This window comes from Tupaia chinensis, unplaced genomic scaffold, assembly GCF_000334495.1.
Source record: "Tupaia chinensis unplaced genomic scaffold, TupChi_1.0 Scaffold149383_1, whole genome shotgun sequence".
NCBI classification, from domain to species: domain Eukaryota; kingdom Metazoa; phylum Chordata; class Mammalia; order Scandentia; family Tupaiidae; genus Tupaia; species Tupaia belangeri.
Window position 1 is genome coordinate 948,845 of NW_006209227.1, and position 27,113 is coordinate 975,957.

Sequence of the window (27,113 nt, forward strand, 5' to 3'; positions counted from 1 at the left end):
CCAAGACCTAAGTCCGGGCCGGACCCCAGGTTCAGAAGGGGAAACGGATGCCTGAGGTTTATCCCTTCACGAATTCAGGCCGAAAGTCCCCATCTCCATGTCATGGAGGGTGGTCGGTGTCCCTAAGGCTCACATGGAGCAGCGGACCACAGGAACCTCGGGTTGGTTCAGAGCGTTCATGGAATACGAACTTAGATTTGGGAACCAGCAGATGACGTAGCAGTTTCGTCACTGGACTCCCACATGGCCTGACGTGGTTCGAGTCCCAGACCTGGTGGCTTCAAAATCATGCCAGGAGGGACCAGCAGTTAGCGTAACGGCTATGTCGCTGAACTCCCACGTAGTTGACCGCGGTTCACGTCCCGGACCCAGTGGCTTAAAACTCACGCCGGGCGCGTGTGCGTGTGTGCCCAAGATCCCAAGAGGAGAATGGAGGAGAAGGGATTGCGGCATGACCATTCCCCCTGGGGGGTGATTTCTCGCTTTCTGTCTCTATGTCTCTCTCTGTCTGCCTGGAGAGCGCACGCGCCCTGTAGCGAAAAACCTCTCCAAAAAAAAAATCATGCCAGGAGAGTGTGAGTGGGTGCCCAAAAACCTCTTAGAAAACCTTAGATTTTAATTTTTATCTGCTGCTCTCCTGAGATGGTTAGCTTTGCATGTCAACTGGGTTACAGGGCCCAGTCGCAAATTCAAATCTGCTGCGTTAGGTGTTCTGTAGATGTGGTTAACAAGACAACGGGCTGACTTTAAATACAGGAGATTATCCTCGATAACGTGGGTGGCCCTCACCGGATCAGTCAGTAGACCACGAGAACAAACACCCAGGCTTCCTGGGAAGAAACGCCCCCTCCACACTGCAGCGTCACCTCCTGCCTGGGTCTGTGCCTTAACCACCACGCCACCTGCTGCCCCCCGCATCTCTTCTTATAAGGACACCAATCATACTGGATCAGGGCTCACGCCCTATGTCCCCATTCTATGTCTGTCTCTGGAGACCTCAAAAGCAGCCACATGCAGAGGCACCAGGGTTAGGGCTTCCGCACAAGAATTTGAGGGGAGCAGAGCTGCCGGTCACAAGGGAGGGGTCAAAGGGACCAGCACGATGAGGTGTCACCTCCCCAGTGAGGCCCAGGCCCTTTCGACGGCAAACTCACAGAGAGCACAGGCCAAGACCTAAGTCCGGGCCGGACCCCAGGTTCAGAAGGGGAAACGGATGCCTGAGGTTTATCCCTTCACGAATTCAGGCCGAAAGTCCCCATCTCCATGTCATGGAGGGTGGTCGGTGTCCCTAAGGCTCACATGGAGCAGCGGACCACAGGAACCTCGGGTTGGTTCAGAGCGTTCATGGAATACGAACTTAGATTTGGGAACCAGCAGATGACGTAGCAGTTTCGTCACTGGACTCCCACATGGCCTGACGTGGTTCGAGTCCCAGACCTGGTGGCTTCAAAATCATGCCAGGAGGGACCAGCAGTTAGCGTAACGGCTATGTCGCTGAACTCCCACGTAGTTGACCGCGGTTCACGTCCCGGACCCAGTGGCTTAAAACTCACGCCGGGCGCGTGTGCGTGTGTGCCCAAGATCCCAAGAGGAGAATGGAGGAGAAGGGATTGCGGCATGACCATTCCCCCTGGGGGGTGATTTCTCGCTTTCTGTCTCTATGTCTCTCTCTGTCTGCCTGGAGAGCGCACGCGCCCTGTAGCGAAAAACCTCTCCAAAAAAAAAATCATGCCAGGAGAGTGTGAGTGGGTGCCCAAAAACCTCTTAGAAAACCTTAGATTTTAATTTTTATCTGCTGCTCTCCTGAGATGGTTAGCTTTGCATGTCAACTGGGTTACAGGGCCCAGTCGCAAATTCAAATCTGCTGCGTTAGGTGTTCTGTAGATGTGGTTAACAAGACAACGGGCTGACTTTAAATACAGGAGATTATCCTCGATAACGTGGGTGGCCCTCACCGGATCAGTCAGTAGACCACGAGAACAAACACCCAGGCTTCCTGGGAAGAAACGCCCCCTCCACACTGCAGCGTCACCTCCTGCCTGGGTCTGCCGCCTGCCGGCGCGCCCTGCGAATTCCAGCCTGCCAGCTCCCTCCATCACACGAGCCAGTGCCTTAAAATAAATCGGATATATAGGCGCGTGCGTGCATGTTTATCCTGCCCCTGTTCTGTCTCTCTGCAGAGCCCTGACTGGTTACGGCTACCCTTAGAAGGCAGGCCTGAGAGGCACTGGGGGCGGTATGCGTCAGGGACACAGGGACTGTTATTCAGGGGGCGTGACCGTCTCTCCCAGGGGAGGCACCCCCAAAGGCATAGAGGAGCAGGTGGACGTTGCTAAACCTTGCCCCCCTGCTCGCACTCAGGAAACGCACTCTGCTGGTGGTTTGACCAAAACGTTAGAGAACCAAAATACCCCCCACGGAGCTATGCCAAGACAACGCTGTAAATGGAAAACTACAGAAACCGCCCCGCGGACTCTCGGGCCGAGGGCCCATAACCGCTTACAGGTTGGGCCCAAAAAAACTGCTGAACATCCTCCCAGGCCTCTTAGAAAAAACCGCCTCACTCAGCCCTGCCCTGCCCTGCCCACCTCTGTTCCCCTTTCCTGAGCTCCCGCCCGGTCCGCCGCCTCCGGGCCTCTGCACGTGCCGTGTGCTCTGCGGGACTCCCTTGCCCTGGCTCTTCGCCGCACTCGGGACTCCGCACACACCTGCCAGCTCCCGACCTCCTGATCATCTCTCCTGCCCCTGGTCTGGGAGTTCCCAGAAGAGGCCACCATTCTCGCTTCCCCAGCACCGGCCGAGGGAGGCAGCCCCTGAGACACACAGTCCATGAGTGACTGGACGACGCGTGGCTCCTCAGCCCCATGCCCATCACGCCTGGGTCAGCGTCCCTTCCGCCTCCCCCCAGTGCCCACTGTGTCCCTGGTGGCTGGCCCTGAGCAGTGGCATCTGCATCCTGTCGTTTTGGCTCCGGCCTGGAGGGAAACTTGGCCCTGAGCGAGGTGGTGCCGCCGGCTTGGCCTGCTGTGCCTCTGAGCTCTGGGCGAGAGTGTTCCAGGAGAGAACAGCAGGGGGCGGCCGTGAGGCAGCTCCTCCGGGAACCACCAGGCGGGAGAACCAGTCACTGAGCCAGCCAGAAAGCTGCCCGAGCTGAAGACAGAGAGGGAGGCAGGGCGAGAGCAGCTCTGAGAGTCACGGGTGGCATGTTCTAGTCCACACGTTGAAAATTAGGACAGGGCTGGCCCCGAGGCCTAGGTTAAGGGAGCCAGATTCCACGAAGCCAACCCCGGTTGGCAGCTCAGCCCTGGCAGCTTGGAAAACACTATGGGTACATGTGTGTGTGCCCCAAATCCCGACAGGATGGAGACATGGAGAAGGGACTGCGTGTGGTCACACCCCACAGGGGACTGTTTCTTGTCTGTCCCAGTGACCATTTACATAGCATCAGCTAAATGACTACATTTGCAACAAAGGAGGTCACTGAAAAGTTGCTAAGTTGGGCTTACAACGAACTCTTTAAAAGAGTGACAGGGAACCAGCAGTTAGCGTAATGGCTATGTCGCTGGACTCCCACGTAGTCGACCGCGGTTCGCGTCCCGGACCCGGTGGCTTAAATCTCATGCCGGGTGCGTGTGCGTGCGTGCCCAAGATCCCGAGAGGAGAATGGAGGAGAAGGGATTGCGGCGTGACCATCCCCCCTGGGGGGTGATTTCTCACTTTCTGTCTCTATGTCTCTCTGTCTGTCTGGCGAGCGCACGCGCCCTATAGCGAAAAACCTCTCAAAAAAAAAAAAAAAAAAAAAAAATTGAGTGCCAGATGGGCCCGCAGGTGGAATGGTGGCTCAGGCGCTGGAGCCCACATGCCCGACCGTGATTCGAGTCCCAGATCCAGCACTTGGGGGACACCCTAGGCACATACGCCTTTGTGTCCAGGAACCTGAGAGGACAATGAAGAGGAGATTACAGCATGGCCATACCGCCTGGCCGTGATTTCTCGCCTTCCCTTTCTATCTCCCTCCAGCAAGCGCATGTGCCCTATGGCAAAAATCTGAAAAAGGCGGGGAGGGGAAGGGACAGACAGCAGGCAAGAGTTATCTTGACTTTCTCCTTAGCCTCCATTTCATATTTTCGCTACACAATATGGATGTGATGGCTGGTGCTCTGGCAGCTCTCATTGGCCCTAGAGTGATCTACAGGCTAAAAGTCACACCCTAAGAATGGTAGAGCTGAGGGACGAAGGAAGTATAATCCTATGGAGATCATGCGGAGCTTCTAGATCAGCATTGGGCACAATACAAGTGTATTTCTTTTGGGCCAGTTGGTTAAGATACTGGGTTCCACATGGCCAACTCTGCGGAACAAGTCTTGGACCTGGTGGCTTGAAAAACATGCCAGGTGGGACCAGCAGTTAGTATAATGGCTATGTCACTGAACTCCCATGTAGTCAACTGTGGTTCGAGTCCCAGACCTGGTGGCTTAAACTCATGTCGGGCGCGTGTGCGTGCGTGCCCAAGATCCTGAGAGAAGAATGGAGGAGAAGGGATTGCAGCACAGCCCTCCCCTCAGGGGTGATTTCTCGCTTTGTGTCTCTCTGTCTGTCTGGCGAGCACATGTGCCCTATAGCAAAAACCTCTAAAAAAAAAAGAAGTAAATAATAAATAAACATTATTGGTTTTGTTTTTGCTATAGGGTGTGTGATGTTGCCAGAGAGAGACAGAAAAAAGGAAAGTGAGAAATCACCCCTGAGGGGAGGGCTGTGCTGTAATCCCTTCTCCTCTAGTCTCCTCTCATTTGGGGTACACACACACACACACACACACGCGTGCCCCGAGTGATTTTCAAGCCATTGAGTCTGGGACTTGAATCATGCAGCCAGCCATGTGAGATCCAATGCCTTAACCTCAGTGCCACCAGCTAGCCCAATTAGAAATAAACTTTTTTTTTTTTTAGAGAGAGGTTTTTGCTATAATGTATGTGTACTTGCCAGAGAGAGAGAGAAAGAGAGTCAGAGAGACAGAAAGTGAGAAATCACCTCCCAGTGGGGATGGCCACACTGCAATCCCTTCTCCTCCATTCTCCTCTTGGGAGTTTTTGTTGTTGTTTTGGAGAGGTTTTTGCTATAGGATGCGTGTGCTCGCCAGAAAGACAGAGAGACAGAGAGGCAGAAAGCAAAACGTAACCCCCCGGGGAAATGGCAATGCCGCAATCCCTTCTCCTCCATTCTCCTCTTGGGATCTTGGGCATGCAGGTACACGCCCCTGGCCTGAGTTTCAGCCACTGGGTCCAGGACCCAAACCATGGTCAGCTACGTGGGAGTCTAGCAACATAGCCATTACGCCAACTGCTGGTCCCTCCCAGTGTGAGCTTTAAGCCTCTGGATCTGGGACTCGAACCTCAGTCAACTACGTGGGAGTCCAGTGACGTAACCATCACGCCATCCGCTGGTTCCAATGATAAATGAACTTTTACAAAATGAATAAATGACGCACCAGTTCCTTGGTACAACAGTAACGCACTTCTGGGAGAAGCCCGATCCCACGCAGCGACTGCGGTTTGAATCCCAGCCTGGTCAGCCTGAAGCAAGGTGGAGTACGTACATGAGATCCTGGGACCTGACAGACCAGAGGGCGGAGGAAGGGGATCACTGCGTGACCAGGTTCCGAAAGGGTGCTCATCTCTCTCTCTCATCGGGGCATCAGGACACACACACACTTTACCATAAATACAAGGGAAAAATGCTTGTTTTATTGTTGTTCTTGTTGTTGCTGTTTTTAAGACGTTTTTGCTTTAGGGCACATGTGCTCGCCCTGAGTGAGGTCCAGGGAGGACTCTGACCATTGTGGGCCATGCAGGAGTCCTGTGACGTAACTGCTGCGCCATCTGGTGGCCTGCACATAGTTTGTTTTGTTTTGTTTTGTTTTGTTTTTCAGAGAGATTTTTGCTATAGGGTGCGTGTACTCACTGGAGAAACAGAGTCAGAAGGTGAGAAATCACCCCCTACCCTGAAAGGGATGGCCATGCTGCAATTCCTTCTCCTCCATTTTCCTCTCGGGATTTTGGACATGCATGCATGCATGCCCAGTGTGAATTTTAAGCCGTCGGGTCTGAGACTTGAACCGCAGTCAACTACAGCGGGAGTCCAGCAAGAGACATAACCATTATGCCATCTGCTGACCCTGTTCATAGCTTTTTTTTTTTTTTTTTTTTTTTTATTTTTTTTTTTTTTATAATTTTTTTTTTTCTTCACAACCCACATTTAATTTTTCCATAATCACCCCCCGGGAGGATGGCCACGCCGCAATCCCTTCTCCTTCATTCTCCTCTCGGAATCCTGTGAGGATGCATGCACAACACACATGCACACATGCCTGGCATGAGTTTAAACCCGCGGGTTGGGGCCTCGAACCACGGTCAGCTATGTGGGAGTCCAGCAACATAGTCATTATGCTAACTGCTGTTCCCATGTGTAGCTGTTTTTAAAAGACTCGGCAGTCACTGCAGTGTGAGGCAGGAAGCCATGAGCAAGACAGCAGGGGCCCAGGCTCCCCACAGCTTCTGGTGGGGTGGGAGGTGGGAGCGGAGAGGGGGTGTTCCTCGTACCCAGACACAGACCTAAGCCAAGGAGGAGCTGCCAGTGTTCGCCAGAGAGAGACGCGAGGAGAGGGAAAGCGCCAAATCACCCTCGGGGAGTGGCCACACGGCAATCCCTTCCTCTCCATTCTGGAGATCAGGATTTGGGGCACGCCCGCGCACGCCTGTGGTGGTTTTCAAGCCACCAGATCCAGGACTAGAACCGTGCAATTAGCCATGTAGGATCCAGAGCCTTAACTACCACACCACTTGCTGGCCCACCCAAACAGCTGTTTAGGTCCTGTGAGAACTTGTGTGACTTATTATTCTTAATTGCCAGAGGGCACGTGTGCTTGCCAGAGAGGGACAGACACAGAAAGAGAGGGAGGAAGTACCCAGTGGGCATGATCACACCGCAACCCCTCCTCCTCTTCTTCTCCACCCTGTCAGAATTTCGGGCTCACATACATGTGTTCTCTGTGTGTTTTTGAAGCTGCTGGGGTCATGACTCAAACCACAGTCAGTCATGTAGGATCCAGTGCCTTTTTCTTTTTTTAAGAATTCTTTTATTTAACTTTATTTATTTAAATTTGACCAGAGAAGGGCAGAAGCGGGGAGGGTGAGAAAGCAAACTGTCCGGTCTGGGATTCGAACCGTGGTTGGCCTTGTGAGAGTCCGGTGTCCTTACCCACCATGCCACCTGCTGGCCTCAATTTTTTTTTTTTTTGACTGGTGGTGCATGTGCTCACCCCTTGTGGGAGAAAGACAGAAAGAGAAGGAGAGGAGAAAGCGCCCCTTGTGGGACATGGCCCTACCACAATCCCTTCTCCGTCTCTCCCCCTGCAGTATTTAGAGCAAGCACGCACAGGCACCCCCTGTTTTTCTCAAGACCCCTAACCGCATGGTCGGCCATGTGAGATCCAGCTGCTTTCAGCACCAGGCCGCAGAGTCGGCCCAGAATCTGGTTCTTTAACTAACACCAGGCTGTGGGACCAGCCTGAGGATACCGGGGGTGGGGGTGGGGGGTGGTGTTTTTTGTTTTTGTTTTATTTTTCTAATTGGCTTTCGGGGCCGACACGTGGTATGATGGTTAAAGCACTGGATCCTATATGGCCCAACCGCATGGTTTGAGTCCTAGAACCGGCTTCTTGAAAAACACACAGGGCTGGGGAACAGCAGGTGGGGTGGTGGCTAAGGCGCTTGACACTCCCATATGGCCAACCATGGTTCAAGTCCTAGATTTGGTGTCTTGCTGTCTCACTTTCTCTCTCTCTGTATTTGTGTGCATGTGTGTGTGGTCAAAATTTAAAATAATAATAATAATAAATGATGAGGACCAGCAATGGTGTAAAGCTACATCACTGGATTCCCATACAGTCGACCGCAGTTCGAGTCCTGGACCCGGGGCTTAAACTCACACCGGGAGTGTGTGTGTGTGTATTTGTGTGTGCCCGAAATCCCGAGAGGAAAATGGAGGAGAAGGGATTGCAGCATGGCCATCCCCCCTGGGGGGGGGGTGATTTCTCACTTTCTGTCTCTTTCTCTCTCTCTGTCTCTCTGGTGAGCGCACATACCCTATAGCAAACCAAAAATGTTTAAATGTCACTCTTTCATCTTAGTCGCTGACATAGCATCCAGGCTGAGGAAGACCCAGAAATTTCGTGGCCACATGAGCCACGGCCGTGGCCACACTGGCAAGCGCCAGAAGCATCCCGGAGGCCAGGAGAGTGCTGGTGGGATGTATGGCCACAGGACCGGCATCAGCAGATTTCACCCAGGTTACTTTGGGGACGGTCCGAGGCATCAGCATGTAAAGGGGAACCCGAGCTTCTGCCCAGCTCAACTTTGATAACGTGTGGCCTCGGTCAGTGAGCAGTCACAGGTAAGTGTTGCCCTAAACGAGACTGGGGTAGCTCCACCGCTCACCAGGCGGTCGGGTACTGCTCGTTCCGGGGAAGGGAACGCTCCGCAGCTGCCTGCATCGTGAGGACCAAGCTCTTCAGCACGAGGGCTGAGGAGAAGCTGAAGGGCACTGTGTCCTGGTGGCCTGGATCCACCTGCAGAGAGTGTCATTAAACGTCAGCAAGTAAAAATAAATGCATAAAATGTTTGAATGTCTCGAAATTGTAAACTTATGTCCAAAAGTCAATGACACGGGCCAGAAGGACGTGCAGCAGTGACACACGTGAACCCACGTGGCACAGGTGTGTTCACAGCCCACGACCTCCCTGACCACGTTGGGTGCGTGCACACACATGAGCGGGCTGGCCATGATGTATTGGGTTAGGAAATTTTAGTAGCAGGACTGCTGACAAAGGACGTTTCTCCGTAATACTGAAAAGGTTAACTTGGTACGTGGGAGTAGCCTGAGAAGACCATTCCCTACCAAGCCGTGACTGTCACAGGTCTATCCTAAGAGGCTCGATATGGGCCCGTGCTATATAACAAAGCTCCTCAAAACCGAGGAGGTTAGAGCAACTGCTATCATCGTCACTGTCATATTTGGGTTGGGCTCAGCTGGGTGGCTCTTCTGCTGGTCTCGCAGAGTTCGCTCTACGGCTGCAGTCAGCAGGAGGTGGGCTGAAGCTGGTCGGTCCAGTCCTGGTGGCCTCACTCACATATCTGTGTTAGGCTGAGGTGATATGGGGAAGTTGGGTGGCCTCATCATCAAGGAGGCCACATTTCTTCGCTTTTCAGCCAGGCTCCAAAAGGAGTAGGAGGCTGAGCCCCCATGCACACTTTTCACACCTCTGCTTGTGCTGTATTTCCTCCTGTCCTGTGACAAAAGGCAGTCACAGGGAGATGCTTCTAGAGGTTTCTCTCCAGAGCCCTGCTTCCTCCATGCCTCTCTGCTGCCCAGAGCTCTCTACCGCTCCTGTGACCTCCCAAAGGGAGTGTGGCCTCCTGCTCTTCCTTCCAGAGTTAGCCTTCCAGGATAGCCACGGCTGACGTGGTGTCCCCACGGCTTCCCCACAGGGGCCTGCCTCTTACTGTGTTGGTACTGCTCCACCTAGATCGCATCCCTGCCGCCCTCCCCGCCACCTGTCCACAGCCCAGTTTACCTATAAGACACGCAGCAGGCGAGAGGCAGGGGCCTGCAAGTCCATGGAGTGCAAATAACCAGCTATGGTTCGTCTTAGAGGTGGAACACAGGGAGTCTGTGCAAGCTTTTCTGGGGAGCGGGCTTCTAGCTTTCATGGTTTCTCCATATCATTCCTTTCTGAACCAAAGTGGCAAAAAACTTCAGGATTAAAGGCTGAGTGAGTGATTCTCCCTTTGAGCAGGAACCCTGAGGAGATCTGCATGAAGGTAGAACCATTCCCTGCGACCTCCCTGTGGAGGGGCCCCTGTGAGAATGAGTGCAGAGAAGCCTGGAGGGGGCAGCAGCGAGGCAGCCCTGGAGGTAGAGAATATCCACAGGGCCAGCCTCCTAGAGGGGCAGACCTAAAGGGTGGAGGAGAGCTGGCTCCATGCCAAGGAGTGGTGGCCCAGCAGGCCGGTGGTGGGCTGCCAAGGCTCTGCCCTGCCCCCAGGCCGGCAACCAGCAGATCTTTGTGGCTGGGAGCCTGGGGGTAAGGCCAGGCACACCCGGCCTGGCCCAGGTTTGGCGCTGCCTGTAGTCCTGCTGACATTCCAGATCCGGGAACCTGTGCGCTTCTGGGAATGTGCCTTTGGTCTGTGGCCTGTGTGTGACAAAAGGGTGGGAGTTTGCCTCTCAAACCGAATGACACGCTTTTTACAGACAGACATCTCTTTTTTTTTTTTAAAGAGGTTTCTGCTCTAGGGCACATGCGCTAGCCAGAAAGATAGAGACAGAGAGACAGAAAGTGAGAAATCACCCCCCCAGGGGGGATGGCCACACCGCAATCCCTTCTGCTCCATTCTCCTCTCGGGATCTTGGGCACACACACACACGTGCCCAGTGTGAGTTTAAGCCACCGGGTCCAGGACGCGAACCGCAGTCAACTAAACGGGAGTTCGGCGACATAACCCTTACGCTAACTGCTGGTCCCACAGACATCTTGTGTGTGTGTGTGTGTGTGTGTGTGTGTGTGTGTGTGTGTGTGTGTGTTTTAAGATTTAAAAAAATTGTATTCATAATAGAGAATGCAAGCATGCTCACAGAGAAAGAGAAAACAGGCAGCCGGGACAGTTTCCGCACACCGCGATCCCCTTCCCCACTCTCCAGCCAGTCAGGATCTCGACACGTGCGTGTGTCCGGCATGCGTAAGGTCACATGGAGGCCGAGGTGGAGCCCAGACAGGCCATGTGGTTTCCAGCACAGGGGCTCAGTAAGTGCCTGCCTGTGTCACTGAGGCTGGCCAGCACCTGCTTTGATCTCCGGACATCCACAATTCTACCTGGGGCTAACCTGGTGCTAACCTGGTGCTTACAGACTCCCAGGACAAGGCTGAAAGGAGGGAGGTGCCTGGCTGGTCTGCCCCTGGGCCACCTGCCAGGCCTCTGAGGACCTCCCTGGGCCATGACAGCTGCTGGCAGGCCAGACTCGGGGTGAGGGAGGGAGGAAGGGGAGGTCAGGGTGGACCCTAGAGATGAGAGCCGAACCAGAAAAGTTGCCCCCGGGACTGGGGCAGTTGGGGGTGTGTGTGAAGGGAAGGCTGAAGTACGCCTTTGTTTTAGAGATGGGGGGGGTGGTGGCCTCTTAGTTTAGTGCCCCTCTCTGTGGGCGTTTGGGTGGCCCCAGGAATCCTATTTGCGTAGGAGCCCAGGCTTCTAGAAGGTTAAAAAGAAGGAATTTATTTCAACTTTCAAATTTGCTCTAGTAATCAAAGTAATATTTGCTCATTGTTGAAAGGGCTTAGAAAAATGTAGGAAACTCTGAAAGCACAGGCCTGCCAGTGCCCTACCCTAACTGCTTGTCTCCCACCTACTCGTTTCTTTGATGGTATCTTGTGATGCTATCTTTTTAACTTTTGGGGTGTTCTTTCTCTCTCTTTTTTTTTTTTTTAAGAATTATTTAACAGTATTTATTTACTTATTTTTAATTTGACCACAGAAAAACAGAGAGAGAGGGAAAGTGAGAAAGCAAGTCACCAGGTCCAGGACTTGAAACACGGTTGGTCATGTGGGAGTCCTGCGCCTTAGCCACTATGCCATCTATCAGCCCCTGGAGTGTTCTCTTAACGCAAGTAATGAATGTAGAAATTAGAAAATGTAATGAGCCAAAGGAAAGCAAATTTACTAAGTCACTTCTAATCCTGCTCCCTATAGAGAGCTTGTTTTTGTATCTTTTTTCTTTGACTACTGATATATTTGAATATTTCCGAGCTTATCAGCTGCTTGGATTTCTTGGGTGAATAGCATATTTCTACCTTCTGCTACTATGTTATTGAGTACTTAATGGTGTTTTATCAATCTGTTTGGGCTCTTTATATAATATAGATAGATATTAACCCTATGTGATATTTGTAACATATTATTTTTCCCCATTTGTGATTTGTTCTTTTTTTTTTTAAGAGAGAGATCCTTGCTATAGGGTGGGTGCGCTCGCCATAGAGGCAGAAAGTGAGAAATCACCCCCCAGGGGGGATGGCCATACCACAATCCCTTCTCCTCCATTCTCCTCTCGGGATTTTGGGAATGCACGCACACACACCCAGCATGAGTTTTAAGCCATCTGGTTCGGGACTCAAACCACCATCAACTACGTGAGAATCCAGCAATGTAACCATTATGCCATCTGCTGGTCCCATGATCTGTTCTTAAAATGTTTGGAGTGTGGGGCCAACAGGTGGTGTGTTGGCTAAGGTGCTGGACTCCCATATGGCTGACCTTGGTTTGAGTGCTGGACCTGGCAGCTTGCTTTCTCACTTTCCCTCTCTCTTTATCTCTCTCTCTGTCTCTCTCTGGTCAAAAAATAACAATAAATAAAAAATAAATAATTCTTTTTTTAAAATGTTTGGAGTGTGTTTTGACTTGTGTCTGTTTTTTCCCTTTGGATTTTTTTTTTAAACTGGATTTTATGTTCAGAAAGAACTTCTTCCCAAAATGAAATATTTTCTTTCAGTTTGCCCACGCCCCCCCATGTGTGTGTGTGTGTGTGTGTGTGTGTGTGTGTGCGTGTGTGTGTGTGTCTCCTTACATTTACCACTTCAATCCATCTGGAAGTGAAAGTGAGAGGGTGACCCAAAGTTCTTCTGAATGCCTACCCAGCCAGCCAGCCCCACTTTGCAGCTAGGCCCTGCACCGTCCCTGCTCCTGTCTGTCCCCAATGCAGCCCGAGCTTGCTCCGGCCCACCCACAGGAGAGCACTGGCCAGGTCCTGCAGCCTGGACACCAGCCCTCACACCAGAGCACAACAACGTGTGGGTTTAGAAGTGAAGGAGGTGCCGAGGGGTTTACCCTGGAGACCACAACACAAACAACTCGTAAATTCCCCCTGGGTATATCTCTGTTCTCCCGAGTCCCACCTGTTCCACCTCTGGGGAGGCCCAACCTTTCCCCCCATTCTCAGCGCAGCCAGGCTGGCCTCTGCTCACCCCTAACTCCTGCGTTTCTAAGAATGTCAGACCCTTGCCCCTCCTCGTGCAGAGCAAGCGAGCTCCCCACAGCTCCTGCCCCAAATCCCCTAACCCTGATCCTTCCAGACCAAGGTCCTGAGGACAGCATCCACCCTCTTGGAAGGGAGACCGGCAGCCTCCTTTGTAACTGAGAAAGCCTTTGAGGTCTCAGCCCCTAACCCACGGGGCTTATTAACCTGTTTCTTCAAAACTAATCCAATGTCTGTTGGGAACAGAATTCCCACACCATCTGCTAATGCAGCCCAGGTTTCTACAGCTCCTTAGTTTCTTGGAACATTCATGCAGTGGGAACTCTGGGGAGACTGCGAATTGGGGGAGTCCACGCTGAGGACCTGTATCCAGAGAGGCTGCCTGGGAGCCGGCCAGAGCACGCCAAGAGGCAGCCAGGGACTCAGGTCCTCTGGCCCTCCCCTGGCTCTTGACAGGTGGCCTCACTGGCAGGCAGGGTCCATGGTCCCTTTTCCAGGTGGGTGTGGCCATGGGTACCTGCAGGCAGGGCCGGGAGAGCTCAGAAAACTCCGGGCCACACAAGCAGGCACAGCAGAGCAGGCTGGGGAGGGGCAGGTCCTGTGCATGCCTCAAGGTGGCAGCAGTGAGAGCAGAGACCATGGCTAATGACACTGGGGCCAGGCAGTGACAGCAGTGAACTGACTGGGCCCACATGGGAAGGTTCCTGGGTTCACATCCCGGGACCTCCCAGGGCATAGCCTGGTGCAGGTGCGCTGCCTGTGAGCCAAGCCAGCTGGGACTGGCGGTGGACGGCAGTGTGGGACCGTTAGGGCCTCTCTCCCTCCCTCTGTCCAGCTCCCTCTCTCTCTCAGAAAAAACAAGTAAAAAACAAACAAACCACAAAGAATGGTGCCCATCAGTCACAGCAGGTGGAGAAAGAGGGTGGCCACAACAGAGGTCCTGGGGGTGGGAGTCGCCCCAACTGCGACCACACAAGCTTGTGGAAGCAACGTTCGGAGCTTCCTTAAAGGGATGCTGGTTCTGCAGCAGCACTTCATGTGATGACGTGATGACGTGATGACGTGTCGGCTGATGGCGCAGAGGTGAAGAGAGGGCCAGGCGGGCGCAGATCCCGGCTCCTCTCCGCCGATTGGCAGTTACGCCACCTGTGAAATAGAGATGTGAACAGTGCGGTCTGCCTTCTGTATCCACGGTTCAGCCAGCCGAGGATCAACCGTACTGGGCCATCAGCTGGTGTGGTAGTTGGGGTGCTGGACTCCCACACGGCCGACCACTGTTCAAATCCCAGACACGGCAGCTTGCTTTCTTTCTCTAGTGAGTGCACGCACCCTATAGCAAACTTAAAAATAGTAGTAATGATAAGTGAATTAAATGAATAATTCTTAGAAAAAAAGAAAGTAATTACTTGGGGAAATTCCAAGCTTGAACATGCCATGTACCAAGCACTACGGTGAACCGACCCGCTGAAGCGAGTGTAGGCATGGTAGAAGGGGTTATGTAATCTAGAGATGATCTGAACATCTGGGAGAGGCCATCCAGGTGGTATGGTGGTTAGGGTGGCTGGATCCCACATGGCCAGCTACATGGTTCGAGTCCTTTTCCCAGTGGCTTGAGGTACATGTGTGTGCCCCAAATCCTGGGAGGAGAATGGAGAAGGAATTGGAGCATGGCCACCCTTCATGGGACGGGGGGAGTGCTTTCTCATTCTCCCTCTCTCTCTCTCTCTTTTCACTTTGCCAGAAGATGCACGTGCTTTCCAGAGAGAGACAGGAGAGGGGAAAGCACCACCCTCCATGGGGAATGGTCGGTCCTGCCACCACTCTCCATCTCTCCGTCCTCTCAGGACTTGGGGTACCTGGCATGTTTCTCAAGCCACCAAGTCCTGGACTTGAACTGCATGGTCAGCCTTGTGGGCTCTGGCTCCCTTAGCCACCAGCCCATGGGTTGACTCTCTCTCCTCTCTTACTGAAACACTAATCATTGCAGCCAGCAGGTGGCATGCCGATAAAGCACTAGACTCCTACAAGGCTGACTGCAGTTCGAGTCTTAGACCCTGCTACTTGCTTTCTCACTTTCTTTCTCTCTGACACCCTTTAGCAAATTAAATAATAATTAATGAAATTAATAATTCTTTAAGAAAAAAAGCACTAATCATTAACTTTAGACCCACACTAACTCAGGATAATTTTCTAAGCTCAACGTCCTTGATTATATCCACAAAGACTTTTTTTTGGAAAGTGAGATTTTTACTGTAGTGTATGTGCACTCACCAGAAACACACAGAAAGACAGAGAGACTGAAAGCAAGAAATCACCCCCTGGGGCAAGGCCACGCTGCAATCCCTACTCCTCCATTCTCCTCTTGGGATTTTCTGCACACACACACAGCATGAGTTTCAAGCCACCAGGTCTGGGACTCGAGCTGTTGGCCATGTGGGAGTCCAGCACCTTAACCACTATGCTGCCTGCTGGCCACGTTCCCCCTTTTATCTTAAAGTCACATTCACAGGCTCCAGGGTTAGGGTACAGAAATATCTTTCTTTTTTTTGGAGAGGTTTTTGCTATAGGACGCATGCACTCACCAGAAAGACAGAGACAGAGAGACAGAAAGCGAGAAATCACTCCCCAGGGGATGGCCACACCGCAATCCCTTCTCCTCCATTCTCCTCTCGGGATCTTGGGCACGCACTCACACGTGCCCAGCATGAGTTTAAGCCACCAGGTCTGGGACTTGAACCATGGTCAACTACGTGGGAGTCCAGCAACATAGCGATTATACCAACTGCTGGTCCCAGGATACAGAAGTATCTTTTAGGGCCACAATTCTTTTGCGTAGGAGCCCAGGCTTCTAGAAGGTTAAAAAGAAGGAATTTATTTCAACTTTCAAATTTGCTCTAGTAATCAAAGTAATATTTGCTCATTGTTGAAAGGGCTTAGAAAAATGTAGGAAACTCTGAAAGCACAGGCCTGCCAGTGCCCTACCCTAACTGCTTGTCTCCCACCTACTCGTTTCTTTGATGGTATCTTGTGATGCTATCTTTTTAACTTTTGGGGTGTTCTTTCTCTCTCTTTTTTTTTTTTTTTAAAATTATTTAACAGTATTTATTTACTTATTTTTAATTTGACCACAGAAAAACAGAGAGAGAGGGAAAGTGAGAAAGCAAGTCACCAGGTCCAGGACTTGAAACACGGTTGGTCATGTGGGAGTCCTGCGCCTTAGCCACTATGCCATCTATCAGCCCCTGGAGTGTTCTCTTAACGCAAGTAATGAATGTAGAAATTAGAAAATGTAATGAGCCAAAGGAAAGCAAATTTACTAAGTCACTTCTAATCCTGCTCCCTATAGAGAGCTTGTTTTTGTATCTTTTTTCTTTGACTACTGATATATTTGAATATTTCCGAGCTTATCAGCTGCTTGGATTTCTTGGGTGAATAGCATATTTCTACCTTCTGCTACTATGTTATTGAGTACTTAATGGTGTTTTATCAATCTGTTTGGGCTCTTTATATAATATAGATAGATATTAACCCTATGTGATATTTGTAACATATTATTTTTCCCCATTTGTGATTTGTTCTTTTTTTTTTTAAGAGAGAGATCCTTGCTATAGGGTGGGTGCGCTCGCCATAGAGGCAGAAAGTGAGAAATCACCCCCCAGGGGGGATGGCCATACCACAATCCCTTCTCCTCCATTCTCCTCTCGGGATTTTGGGAATGCACGCACACACACCCAGCATGAGTTTTAAGCCATCTGGTTCGGGACTCAAACCACCATCAACTACGTGAGAATCCAGCAATGTAACCATTATGCCATCTGCTGGTCCCATGATCTGTTCTTAAAATGTTTGGAGTGTGGGGCCAACAGGTGGTGTGTTGGCTAAGGTGCTGGACTCCCATATGGCTGACCTTGGTTTGAGTGCTGGACCTGGCAGCTTGCTTTCTCACTTTCCCTCTCTCTTTATCTCTCTCTCTGTCTCTCTCTGGTCAAAAAATAACAATAAATAAAAAATAAATAATTCTTTTTTTAAAATGTTTGGAGTGTGTTTTGACTTGTGTCTGTTTTTTCCCTTTGGATTTTTTTTTTAAACTGGATTTTATGTTCAGAAAGAACTTCTTCCCAAAATGAAATATTTTCTTTCAGTTTGCCCACGCCCCCCCATGTGTGTGTGTGTGTGTGTGTGTGTGTGTGTGTGCGTGTGTGTGTGTGTCTCCTTACATTTACCACTTCAATCCATCTGGAAGTGAAAGTGAGAGGGTGACCCAAAGTTCTTCTGAATGCCTACCCAGCCAGCCAGCCCCACTTTGCAGCTAGGCCCTGCACCGTCCCTGCTCCTGTCTGTCCCCAATGCAGCCCGAGCTTGCTCCGGCCCACCCACAGGAGAGCACTGGCCAGGTCCTGCAGCCTGGACACCAGCCCTCACACCAGAGCACAACAACGTGTGGGTTTAGAAGTGAAGGAGGTGCCGAGGGGTTTACCCTGGAGACCACAACACAAACAACTCGTAAATTCCCCCTGGGTATATCTCTGTTCTCCCGAGTCCCACCTGTTCCACCTCTGGGGAGGCCCAACCTTTCCCCCCATTCTCAGCGCAGCCAGGCTGGCCTCTGCTCACCCCTAACTCCTGCGTTTCTAAGAATGTCAGACCCTTGCCCCTCCTCGTGCAGAGCAAGCGAGCTCCCCACAGCTCCTGCCCCAAATCCCCTAACCCTGATCCTTCCAGACCAAGGTCCTGAGGACAGCATCCACCCTCTTGGAAGGGAGACCGGCAGCCTCCTTTGTAACTGAGAAAGCCTTTGAGGTCTCAGCCCCTAACCCACGGGGCTTATTAACCTGTTTCTTCAAAACTAATCCAATGTCTGTTGGGAACAGAATTCCCACACCATCTGCTAATGCAGCCCAGGTTTCTACAGCTCCTTAGTTTCTTGGAACATTCATGCAGTGGGAACTCTGGGGAGACTGCGAATTGGGGGAGTCCACGCTGAGGACCTGTATCCAGAGAGGCTGCCTGGGAGCCGGCCAGAGCACGCCAAGAGGCAGCCAGGGACTCAGGTCCTCTGGCCCTCCCCTGGCTCTTGACAGGTGGCCTCACTGGCAGGCAGGGTCCATGGTCCCTTTTCCAGGTGGGTGTGGCCATGGGTACCTGCAGGCAGGGCCGGGAGAGCTCAGAAAACTCCGGGCCACACAAGCAGGCACAGCAGAGCAGGCTGGGGAGGGGCAGGTCCTGTGCATGCCTCAAGGTGGCAGCAGTGAGAGCAGAGACCATGGCTAATGACACTGGGGCCAGGCAGTGACAGCAGTGAACTGACTGGGCCCACATGGGAAGGTTCCTGGGTTCACATCCCGGGACCTCCCAGGGCATAGCCTGGTGCAGGTGCGCTGCCTGTGAGCCAAGCCAGCTGGGACTGGCGGTGGACGGCAGTGTGGGACCGTTAGGGCCTCTCTCCCTCCCTCTGTCCAGCTCCCTCTCTCTCTCAGAAAAAACAAGTAAAAAACAAACAAACCACAAAGAATGGTGCCCATCAGTCACAGCAGGTGGAGAAAGAGGGTGGCCACAACAGAGGTCCTGGGGGTGGGAGTCGCCCCAACTGCGACCACACAAGCTTGTGGAAGCAACGTTCGGAGCTTCCTTAAAGGGATGCTGGTTCTGCAGCAGCACTTCATGTGATGACGTGATGACGTGATGACGTGTCGGCTGATGGCGCAGAGGTGAAGAGAGGGCCAGGCGGGCGCAGATCCCGGCTCCTCTCCGCCGATTGGCAGTTACGCCACCTGTGAAATAGAGATGTGAACAGTGCGGTCTGCCTTCTGTATCCACGGTTCAGCCAGCCGAGGATCAACCGTACTGGGCCATCAGCTGGTGTGGTAGTTGGGGTGCTGGACTCCCACACGGCCGACCACTGTTCAAATCCCAGACACGGCAGCTTGCTTTCTTTCTCTAGTGAGTGCACGCACCCTATAGCAAACTTAAAAATAGTAGTAATGATAAGTGAATTAAATGAATAATTCTTAGAAAAAAAGAAAGTAATTACTTGGGGAAATTCCAAGCTTGAACATGCCATGTACCAAGCACTACGGTGAACCGACCCGCTGAAGCGAGTGTAGGCATGGTAGAAGGGGTTATGTAATCTAGAGATGATCTGAACATCTGGGAGAGGCCATCCAGGTGGTATGGTGGTTAGGGTGGCTGGATCCCACATGGCCAGCTACATGGTTCGAGTCCTTTTCCCAGTGGCTTGAGGTACATGTGTGTGCCCCAAATCCTGGGAGGAGAATGGAGAAGGAATTGGAGCATGGCCACCCTTCATGGGACGGGGGGAGTGCTTTCTCATTCTCCCTCTCTCTCTCTCTCTTTTCACTTTGCCAGAAGATGCACGTGCTTTCCAGAGAGAGACAGGAGAGGGGAAAGCACCACCCTCCATGGGGAATGGTCGGTCCTGCCACCACTCTCCATCTCTCCGTCCTCTCAGGACTTGGGGTACCTGGCATGTTTCTCAAGCCACCAAGTCCTGGACTTGAACTGCATGGTCAGCCTTGTGGGCTCTGGCTCCCTTAGCCACCAGCCCATGGGTTGACTCTCTCTCCTCTCTTACTGAAACACTAATCATTGCAGCCAGCAGGTGGCATGCCGATAAAGCACTAGACTCCTACAAGGCTGACTGCAGTTCGAGTCTTAGACCCTGCTACTTGCTTTCTCACTTTCTTTCTCTCTGACACCCTTTAGCAAATTAAATAATAATTAATGAAATTAATAATTCTTTAAGAAAAAAAGCACTAATCATTAACTTTAGACCCACACTAACTCAGGATAATTTTCTAAGCTCAACGTCCTTGATTATATCCACAAAGACTTTTTTTTGGAAAGTGAGATTTTTACTGTAGTGTATGTGCACTCACCAGAAACACACAGAAAGACAGAGAGACTGAAAGCAAGAAATCACCCCCTGGGGCAAGGCCACGCTGCAATCCCTACTCCTCCATTCTCCTCTTGGGATTTGCTGCACGCACACACAGCATGAGTTTCAAGCCACCAGGTCTGGGACTCGAGCTGTTGGCCATGTGGGAGTCCAGCACCTTAACCACTATGCTGCCTGCTGGCCACGTTCCCCCTTTTATCTTAAAGTCACATTCACAGGCTCCAGGGTTAGGGTACAGAAATATCTTTCTTTTTTTTGGAGAGGTTTTTGCTATAGGACGCATGCACTCACCAGAAAGACAGAGACAGAGAGACAGAAAGCGAGAAATCACTCCCCAGGGGATGGCCACACCGCAATCCCTTCTCCTCCATTCTCCTCTCGGGATCTTGGGCACGCACTCACACGTGCCCAGCATGAGTTTAAGCCACCAGGTCTGGGACTTGAACCATGGTCAACTACGTGGGAGTCCAGCAACATAGCGATTATACCAACTGCTGGTCCCAGGATACAGAAGTATCTTTTAGGGCCACAATTCTACTCACTGTAGATGCCAACTGCTTGGAAGGTTTATCCCTTCTCTACTCACTAGTGTAGGCTTGGGTTGGGGGGTGATGGCTTTTTCTTTTCTGGATGAAGAACCTTTCAATGCTCAGTCCATGGGGGTGGCTCAGTCCTTGTGGGTGGCAGTGCTGAGGAGCAGTCTGAGGGAGCCTGTGAGGGTGACTTATGGACCACTGTGGGCAAAAGACTTGGAATAGAGAGGCCTGAAGCCCAGGGCAGGAAGGAGACAACATGAGGGGTGTGGCTGTGACAGCAGAGGAGCCAGGGTCCTCTAGGAGGAGTAGGGTGGTCAGGTCCCCACTGCTCAGGGGTCCTCGATGATTTGGGAGCTAGGGCTGCTATGTTATAAGGTTCCTTCAGCTGCTAGTAACAAAGAGCCCTGGTTCAGCTTCATGAGACAACTCAAAACAAATCACCTTCCATCACAGGAAGTCTGGGGACCACTGGCTGCAGGTGCAGTTTGATCAAGGCTTTGCCCTACTTCTCTGTGTTGGAAGAGTGTGGGTGTGAGTGTGTGTGTGTGTGTACATGTGTGCTGGGGTCGCAGGCTTCCCGCCCACTCGGTCCACCATCTTGCCTAGAGTGACTTGTATTGTTATTGATATTTGCTTTTTTGCTTACATATATTTCCTGAACTTGTTGACAATATCTCTTCTAGGCACTTGGCTTTATTTCCTGCCAAGATTCTCCTCAAAGCGTGGGCTTGCTTTCACATTTCTGTAGGCATCATTCAGTGGCTCTTGTCTCTGCTCAGGCCCAGCTCCTAGTTCTCTCTCTTCTCTCCCTCTACATCATGAATAAAGGGGGGGAAAACCCTAAAATTGTTAAGAAAATCTATTGGATTGAGGCCTATGGGTGGCATGGTGGTTAAGGTGCTGGACTCCCACCTGGCCAACCATAGTTCAAATCCGGACCTGGCAGCTTGCTTTCTCACTTTCTCTCTGTTTCTTTGGTCAAATTAAAATAATAATAAATAAAATAAAGTCATCTCCTGTGTGAAATCTTTCCTCTGGACTATACACGTTTCTGTGAACTAAGAAATTCCTTTCTTTTTCTTACTTAAGTCGGTTTGAGCAGGATTTCTATTCTAGCTGAGAGCACTGGGGAAACACCTAGCGTCCGTAAAACACTGCGTCCTGCTTTGTAAGTCACGCTATTTAAGCCGTGTTCCATGTTTCTGTGTAGACTTTATAGAGCTGCATAATATTCCACAATCTGGGTTCACCCTAAACTAACAATACTGGGACAGCTGGTGGCATAGTGGTTGAGGCAACTGGGTCCCACATGGCCAACTGCACGGTTCAAGTCCTGAACCCAGCAGCTTGAAAAACAGGTGGTACTGACGGTCCCTCCCACTTCGGCAAACAGGTGTGCCCTGTACCCTCAGAGGACACAGAGGGGCTCCTAGGGAGACTGAGCACTGCCGACTGCTGAGCCTGACTATGCGAGAAGGGTCAGCCTTGAGGGTTGAGATGGAGTCGGCGGTGGGGTCAACCAAAGGAGCGAAGAGACTGACGAGAATGCAGAGCCTGGTGTTGGGGGAGGTGCAGGGGGAGAGAGCCAGGGGAGGAGACAGAGACCAGAGGCGGCCTGGGGAAAGTGTGGGCAGAGTTTCAGGGAGGAGACCTTTCTGTGCACAGAGACAGTGACAGTCGCTGATGGCGTAACCCAGAGCTGGCAGCAGCTGTCCCTGGCAGTGTGGCGGGGCTGGTGGTCCTGCCGGGCCTCTATCCATGCTGGCTAATACCTTCACCATGCCAGTCATTCAGTATTTATATATATACTTTTTAAAGTATACACATTTTCTTTTTGTGGAGAGGTTTTTGCTATAGGGTGCATGAGCTCGCCAGAAAGACAGAGAGAGACAGAGAGACAGAAAGCGAGAAATCACCCCCCAGGGCGGGTGGTCACGCCACAAACCCTTCTCCTCCATTCTCCTCTCGGGATCTTGGGCATGCACGCACCCAGCGTGAGTTTAAGCCACCAGGTCCGGGACTCAAACCGCAGTCGACTACGTGGGAGTCCAGCGACATAGCCATTACGCTACCGGCTGGCCCTACATTTTCTTTCTTTGCTGAGAGACAATATGTGACAGACAGAGAGACAGGTACCTTGACAGGGTCCCACCACCCCCTTGTCTCAACATTCCAGATAGTCAGGATCTTGAGCATGTCTACACCTGCTGTGTTCCAGGTCAACTCGGGATTCAAACCCGCGGTTGGCGTGAGGCTTCCAGCGCTGCAGATCAGTACGCTAGAGCCTGAGCCACACTCGAGATTTTCAGTCTCCGTCCTGGGTAAAAGGGAGTGCTGGGAAGCTTGAGTTCTGAGTTCGGGCAGGGTGGGGTCCAGGCTCAGTGCTCACTGGTAGTGCGACTTTGAGTAAGTCACTTACTCGGCTATGAGCATAGCCCTCCACCTGCCCCTGCCCAGAGCAGATGGGGGGGAGGAAAGGCTGTGACACCTAGCCCCTCCTCTCGCCTGTGATAAGTCCCCAAAAGGGACCAGTAACTCGGGACAAGCACAGACACAATAGACGGGAACCTTCTGTTTCAACCACCTTTTTTACTTTTCCTTTTTTTTTTTTTTTTTGCTATAGGGTACGTGCGCCTGCTGGAAAGACAGAAAGACAGAGAGGGAAAGTGAGAAATCACCTCCCGGGGGAGCTGGCCACTCCACAATCCATTCTCCTCCGTTTCCCCTCGGGATTTTAAGCATGCGCGCATGCACACAGGCCTGGTGTGATTATCAAGCCATCGGGTCCAGGACTCGAACCACACAGTTGGCCATGTGGGCTCAGCCTTGCTTAATGAAGATCGTAAGCACAAGTAGGCTTCCTGGGCCTGGCTTTCCCAAGAAGCACTCAGGGGGTTGTGGATGTTCTGTTCTCTGGGCTCCCAGCCCTGTGGAGCAGGGAAAAGGGGGAGACTGTCCCGAGTCGGAGGGACTAACTCCACAGCCTAGGTGCTGCCCGGGCCTTGGCCTCTGCTGACTCCTACTCCACCCTGAAAGGAAACTGGCTCCCTGCAGAAAGGTCACTAAGTCGAGGTCCTGAGGCCTCATTGTGGACGGGCGTGCCGGGAAGGGTCCTCACAAACACCGACCCAGCCAGCATCAGTGCTCCCTTCTCATTTGTCAGAGCCACGTTTTCATGCCTCCTTGCAGCCCGTGACTGCACCTGCACCTGCGTACACACCGCCTCTCCCTTCTAAGACATTCGTCTTTCTTCCCTACATCCCTGCAGACTCAGTCACGAGCTGCCCCGTAAACAGCTCGTGCCACTTGGGCAGCTGCTCTGAAGGCCCAGGCCCCTTGCCCTCAGTCCCCTGTGATCTCACCAGCTGCCTGCAGCCCCCTGTGACCTCACCACCTGGACAACTCAGCCTGGCAGAGGCACGGCCACCGGAACTACCACACGCGACAGAGGGCATAGATGACCACCTTGCCCTCGGGAGAGACCAGAGCCACCAGCAACCCCACACATGGCCCTCCCGAGGCCTCCCTGGGCGACGTGGCTGACGGCAAGTCCCCTGACAGCTCCACAGGGGGGTCCCAAAGTCTGGTCCCCCTCCCCACAGTGAGCAGCGCGGCAGCACCTGCTGGGCAGGACTCTTTCACTACAGCCCCCTCTGAGGTCGCGTCAACATCTGGGGATAAGGACAAGGAGGAAGTTGCTCCAGACAAAAGCCAGGAGAAGCCGAGGGAGGTCACAGCTCTGCTTCTCCGCCAGGACCCAGAAGCCCTGAAACTGTCCACGAGCCTCCAGAACCCAGAGCCAGACAGGCCAGCCCCAGATACAAGGTTAACTCAGAGCCTCGTGGTTTTCTCGGGGGACCCCCTGGGTAACATAAAGACCCCACAAACGGACAGTGTTCCCCACAGCCAGCCGGAAGTAGCTGCATCTGCCCCAAAGGCGCAGGTCTGGCCCACTGAGGACTTCCAGGGTCAGCTGGACGCGCAGGCCAGCAGAGTCACCGAGGTCGCCCAGGAGGGAACCGAGGGTCCTGAGGCCTCGACCCCTGACGCTGCAGCTTTGCCGCCATCTCAGTCCAAGGTGGTGACAGGGGAGGACTTGGTGGGTGGCTGGCAAGACCTGCAAGCCCCATCTTTCCCTCCCTCCTCAGAAGGCAGTGCGTCTCGGTCACCCGGCCCCCAGGAGGTGGCCCTGGGGAGACGGCCCCTGGACCCCAGTCTGTACGCAGCCGGGGAGGAACATGGCTACATGCGCTCCATGACCAGCCTGCTGGGTGGCGGCGAGGGCACCATCAGCTCCCTGGCCGACATCCTGGTGTGGTCCGAGGGCACTATGGGTATGGGCACAGCCACGGGCATACTGGCCTCGGGCCACAGCTCTGCCACAGACCTGCTGCACGGTCCGGGGCCCAGCCTGCGCTCGGTCTCCAGCATCCTGGAGAGTGCGGGCTCTGCCTTCTCCTCCGGGCTGGTGTCGGGCACTGGCTCGGCCTTGCGCTCTGTCACCCACGCGCTGGAGACGGTGGAGCGGAGGACGGTGGAGGGCATCCGCTCGGCCCTGCGCTACCTCAGGAGCCGCCTCCCCCCACGCCGGCCCCAGGCGGGCGCCAGCTGTGATTAGAGCCCCCCTCAAGGGACCTGAAAAGACAGCTTGCCTCCCGAGACCCTCGGACCCTCCATCCCTGCCCTGGACGGTGCCCCAACCCCCAGCAATAAATCACCAGCCTCATCCCTGTCTGTGCCGTGGGCAACAGGGTGCCGGGAAACAGAGGCTCTTGGCGTTTGGAAACAGAATGTCCCCGAAGGCTTCTCAGGTTGTCCTGTGCAGAGCTGGGAGAGACATGCACAGACAGGAGAGCCCGGGCAGGCCCGGAGACCAGTGGGGTGCGTGGACTTTGCCCTAGGTGAGCGCCCGAGGTGCTGGGTGCGGAGCATGCCCAGGGCGGAGGCTGCCAGCAGACATGGCCCAGCGAGGGGCCCTGGGAGGCAGGAGGGCACAGTGAGTTTGCACTGATGTGCGCTCAGACCCCACTGGCCCCACTTGCCCGGGGAAGTGACGCCAAGCGCCTGTTCCTCGGCCGTGGATCTGAGACGACAAATCCACACCACGACGATGTCATGAGGCAGAAGGGACGGCAGGGGCTGTCTGCACAGCGTCTGGCTCTTAGCACGCGCAGGCATTCCAGCTCTGCGTGGTCATCCTTCCGCCGGCCGCGGGCATGGTGGCAGCAGGGGTCTGCGTAGGGTCACCTGCCACCCTGGTCTGCCTCAGACTAAGGGGGCTGCCGGGATGTGGGATTTCCAGGTTTAACCGGAAGACCCCAGGCAAACCAGGACGCTTGCTCACCTCAGAGCCAGGTCTCCTCATGTGGTGTTCACGCTCGGCTGTGAGGAAGCCGTCGCAGAAAGCGTCAGCAGGGACAGGACCTGCGTGCAGGGAGCCACCACCGCGCCCCCTGACAGGACCTGGTGTCCCATCAGGTGCTGTGACTGGTGCGTGAAGCTCCAGCTGGACTGCAGCCCTCAGCCGGTGCCTCCTGCGTGCAGGCCACACCCCTCCCTGCTGCAGCCCTGACTGGAGGTCCAGTCCTCGCTCCCAGAAAATGCCCCCAACGGGAGCCTGGGCCTCAGACCTGCGGATTTGTTTGGCCTACATGGTATTCCGCAAACCATGATCATTGCTAACATTTAAAAATTTAACATTTAACATTTAAAAATCTATTTAAAAAATAGATCTTAGGGCCAGTGATGTGGTGGTTAAGGCAGCTGGCTCCCACGTGGCTGACTGCAGTTCGAGTTCAGGATCTGAACTTGAAAAACATGAAGGGGGGGGGGGAACCAGCAGTTATCGTAATGGCTATGTCACTGGATTCCCACGTAGTTGACCGCGGTTCGTGTCCCGGACCCGGTGGCTTAAAACTCACGCCGGGCGCGTGTGCGTGTGTGCCCAAGATCCCAGGAGGAGAATGGAGGAGAAGGGATTGCGGCGTGACCATCCCCTCTGGGGGGTGATTTCTCGCTTTCTGTCTCTATGTCTCTCTGTCTGTCTGGCGAGCGCACGCGCCCTACAGTGAAAATCTCTCAAAAAAAAAAAAAAAAAAAAAACCATGAGGGGGCAGAAATGGAGAAGGGACTGTGGGAGTCAGCAAGTGGCGTGATGGTTAAAGCGGCTGCATCCCACTTGGGTTACTGAGTGGTTCAAGTCCTGGATCTGGTGGCTTGAAAAACACGTCAGGCACATGTGTGTACATACCCAAAATCCCGAGAGGAGGTTGGAGAAGAATGGATCCCTTCTCCCTGAGGGTGGTTTCTCACTTTCTCCCTGTCTCTGTGTTTCTTTCGGAAGAACTCACGAGCTCTATAGCAAATATTTTTTACAAACAAGGGACTATGTTGAGACCGTTAGCCCACGTTTCTTTCCAGCAAGTACATGTGCCCTCTAGCAAATTTTTTAAAGAATTATTTATTCAATTTTATTTATTCATTCATTCATTTTAATTTGACCAGAGAAAAACAGAGAGAGAGAGAGAGAGTAAGTGAGAAAGCAAGCCACCAGGTCGGGGATGTGAATGGTCGGCCATGTG

The 27,113-nt window shown here is 52.9% G+C and overlaps 1 protein-coding gene across 1 annotated transcript; it reads left to right on the forward strand.

The window, feature by feature from the left end:
• Positions 1 to 23,920: 23,920 nt before the first annotated feature.
• On the forward strand, positions 23,921 to 25,287 carry TEX44 (testis expressed 44). The gene has a single exon (XM_006171125.1). The coding sequence runs from the start codon at positions 23,990 to 23,992 to the stop codon at positions 25,148 to 25,150; it is 1,161 nt and encodes a 386-aa protein (XP_006171187.1). The 5' UTR covers positions 23,921 to 23,989; the 3' UTR covers positions 25,151 to 25,287.
• The last annotated feature ends 1,826 nt before the right edge of the window (positions 25,288 to 27,113 follow it).

Excerpts from the sequence above, each read along its gene's own strand:
- TEX44 (XM_006171125.1), top strand. The coding sequence starts at position 23,990 with ATGACCACCTTGCCCTCGGGAGAGACCAGAGCCACCAGCAACCCCACA.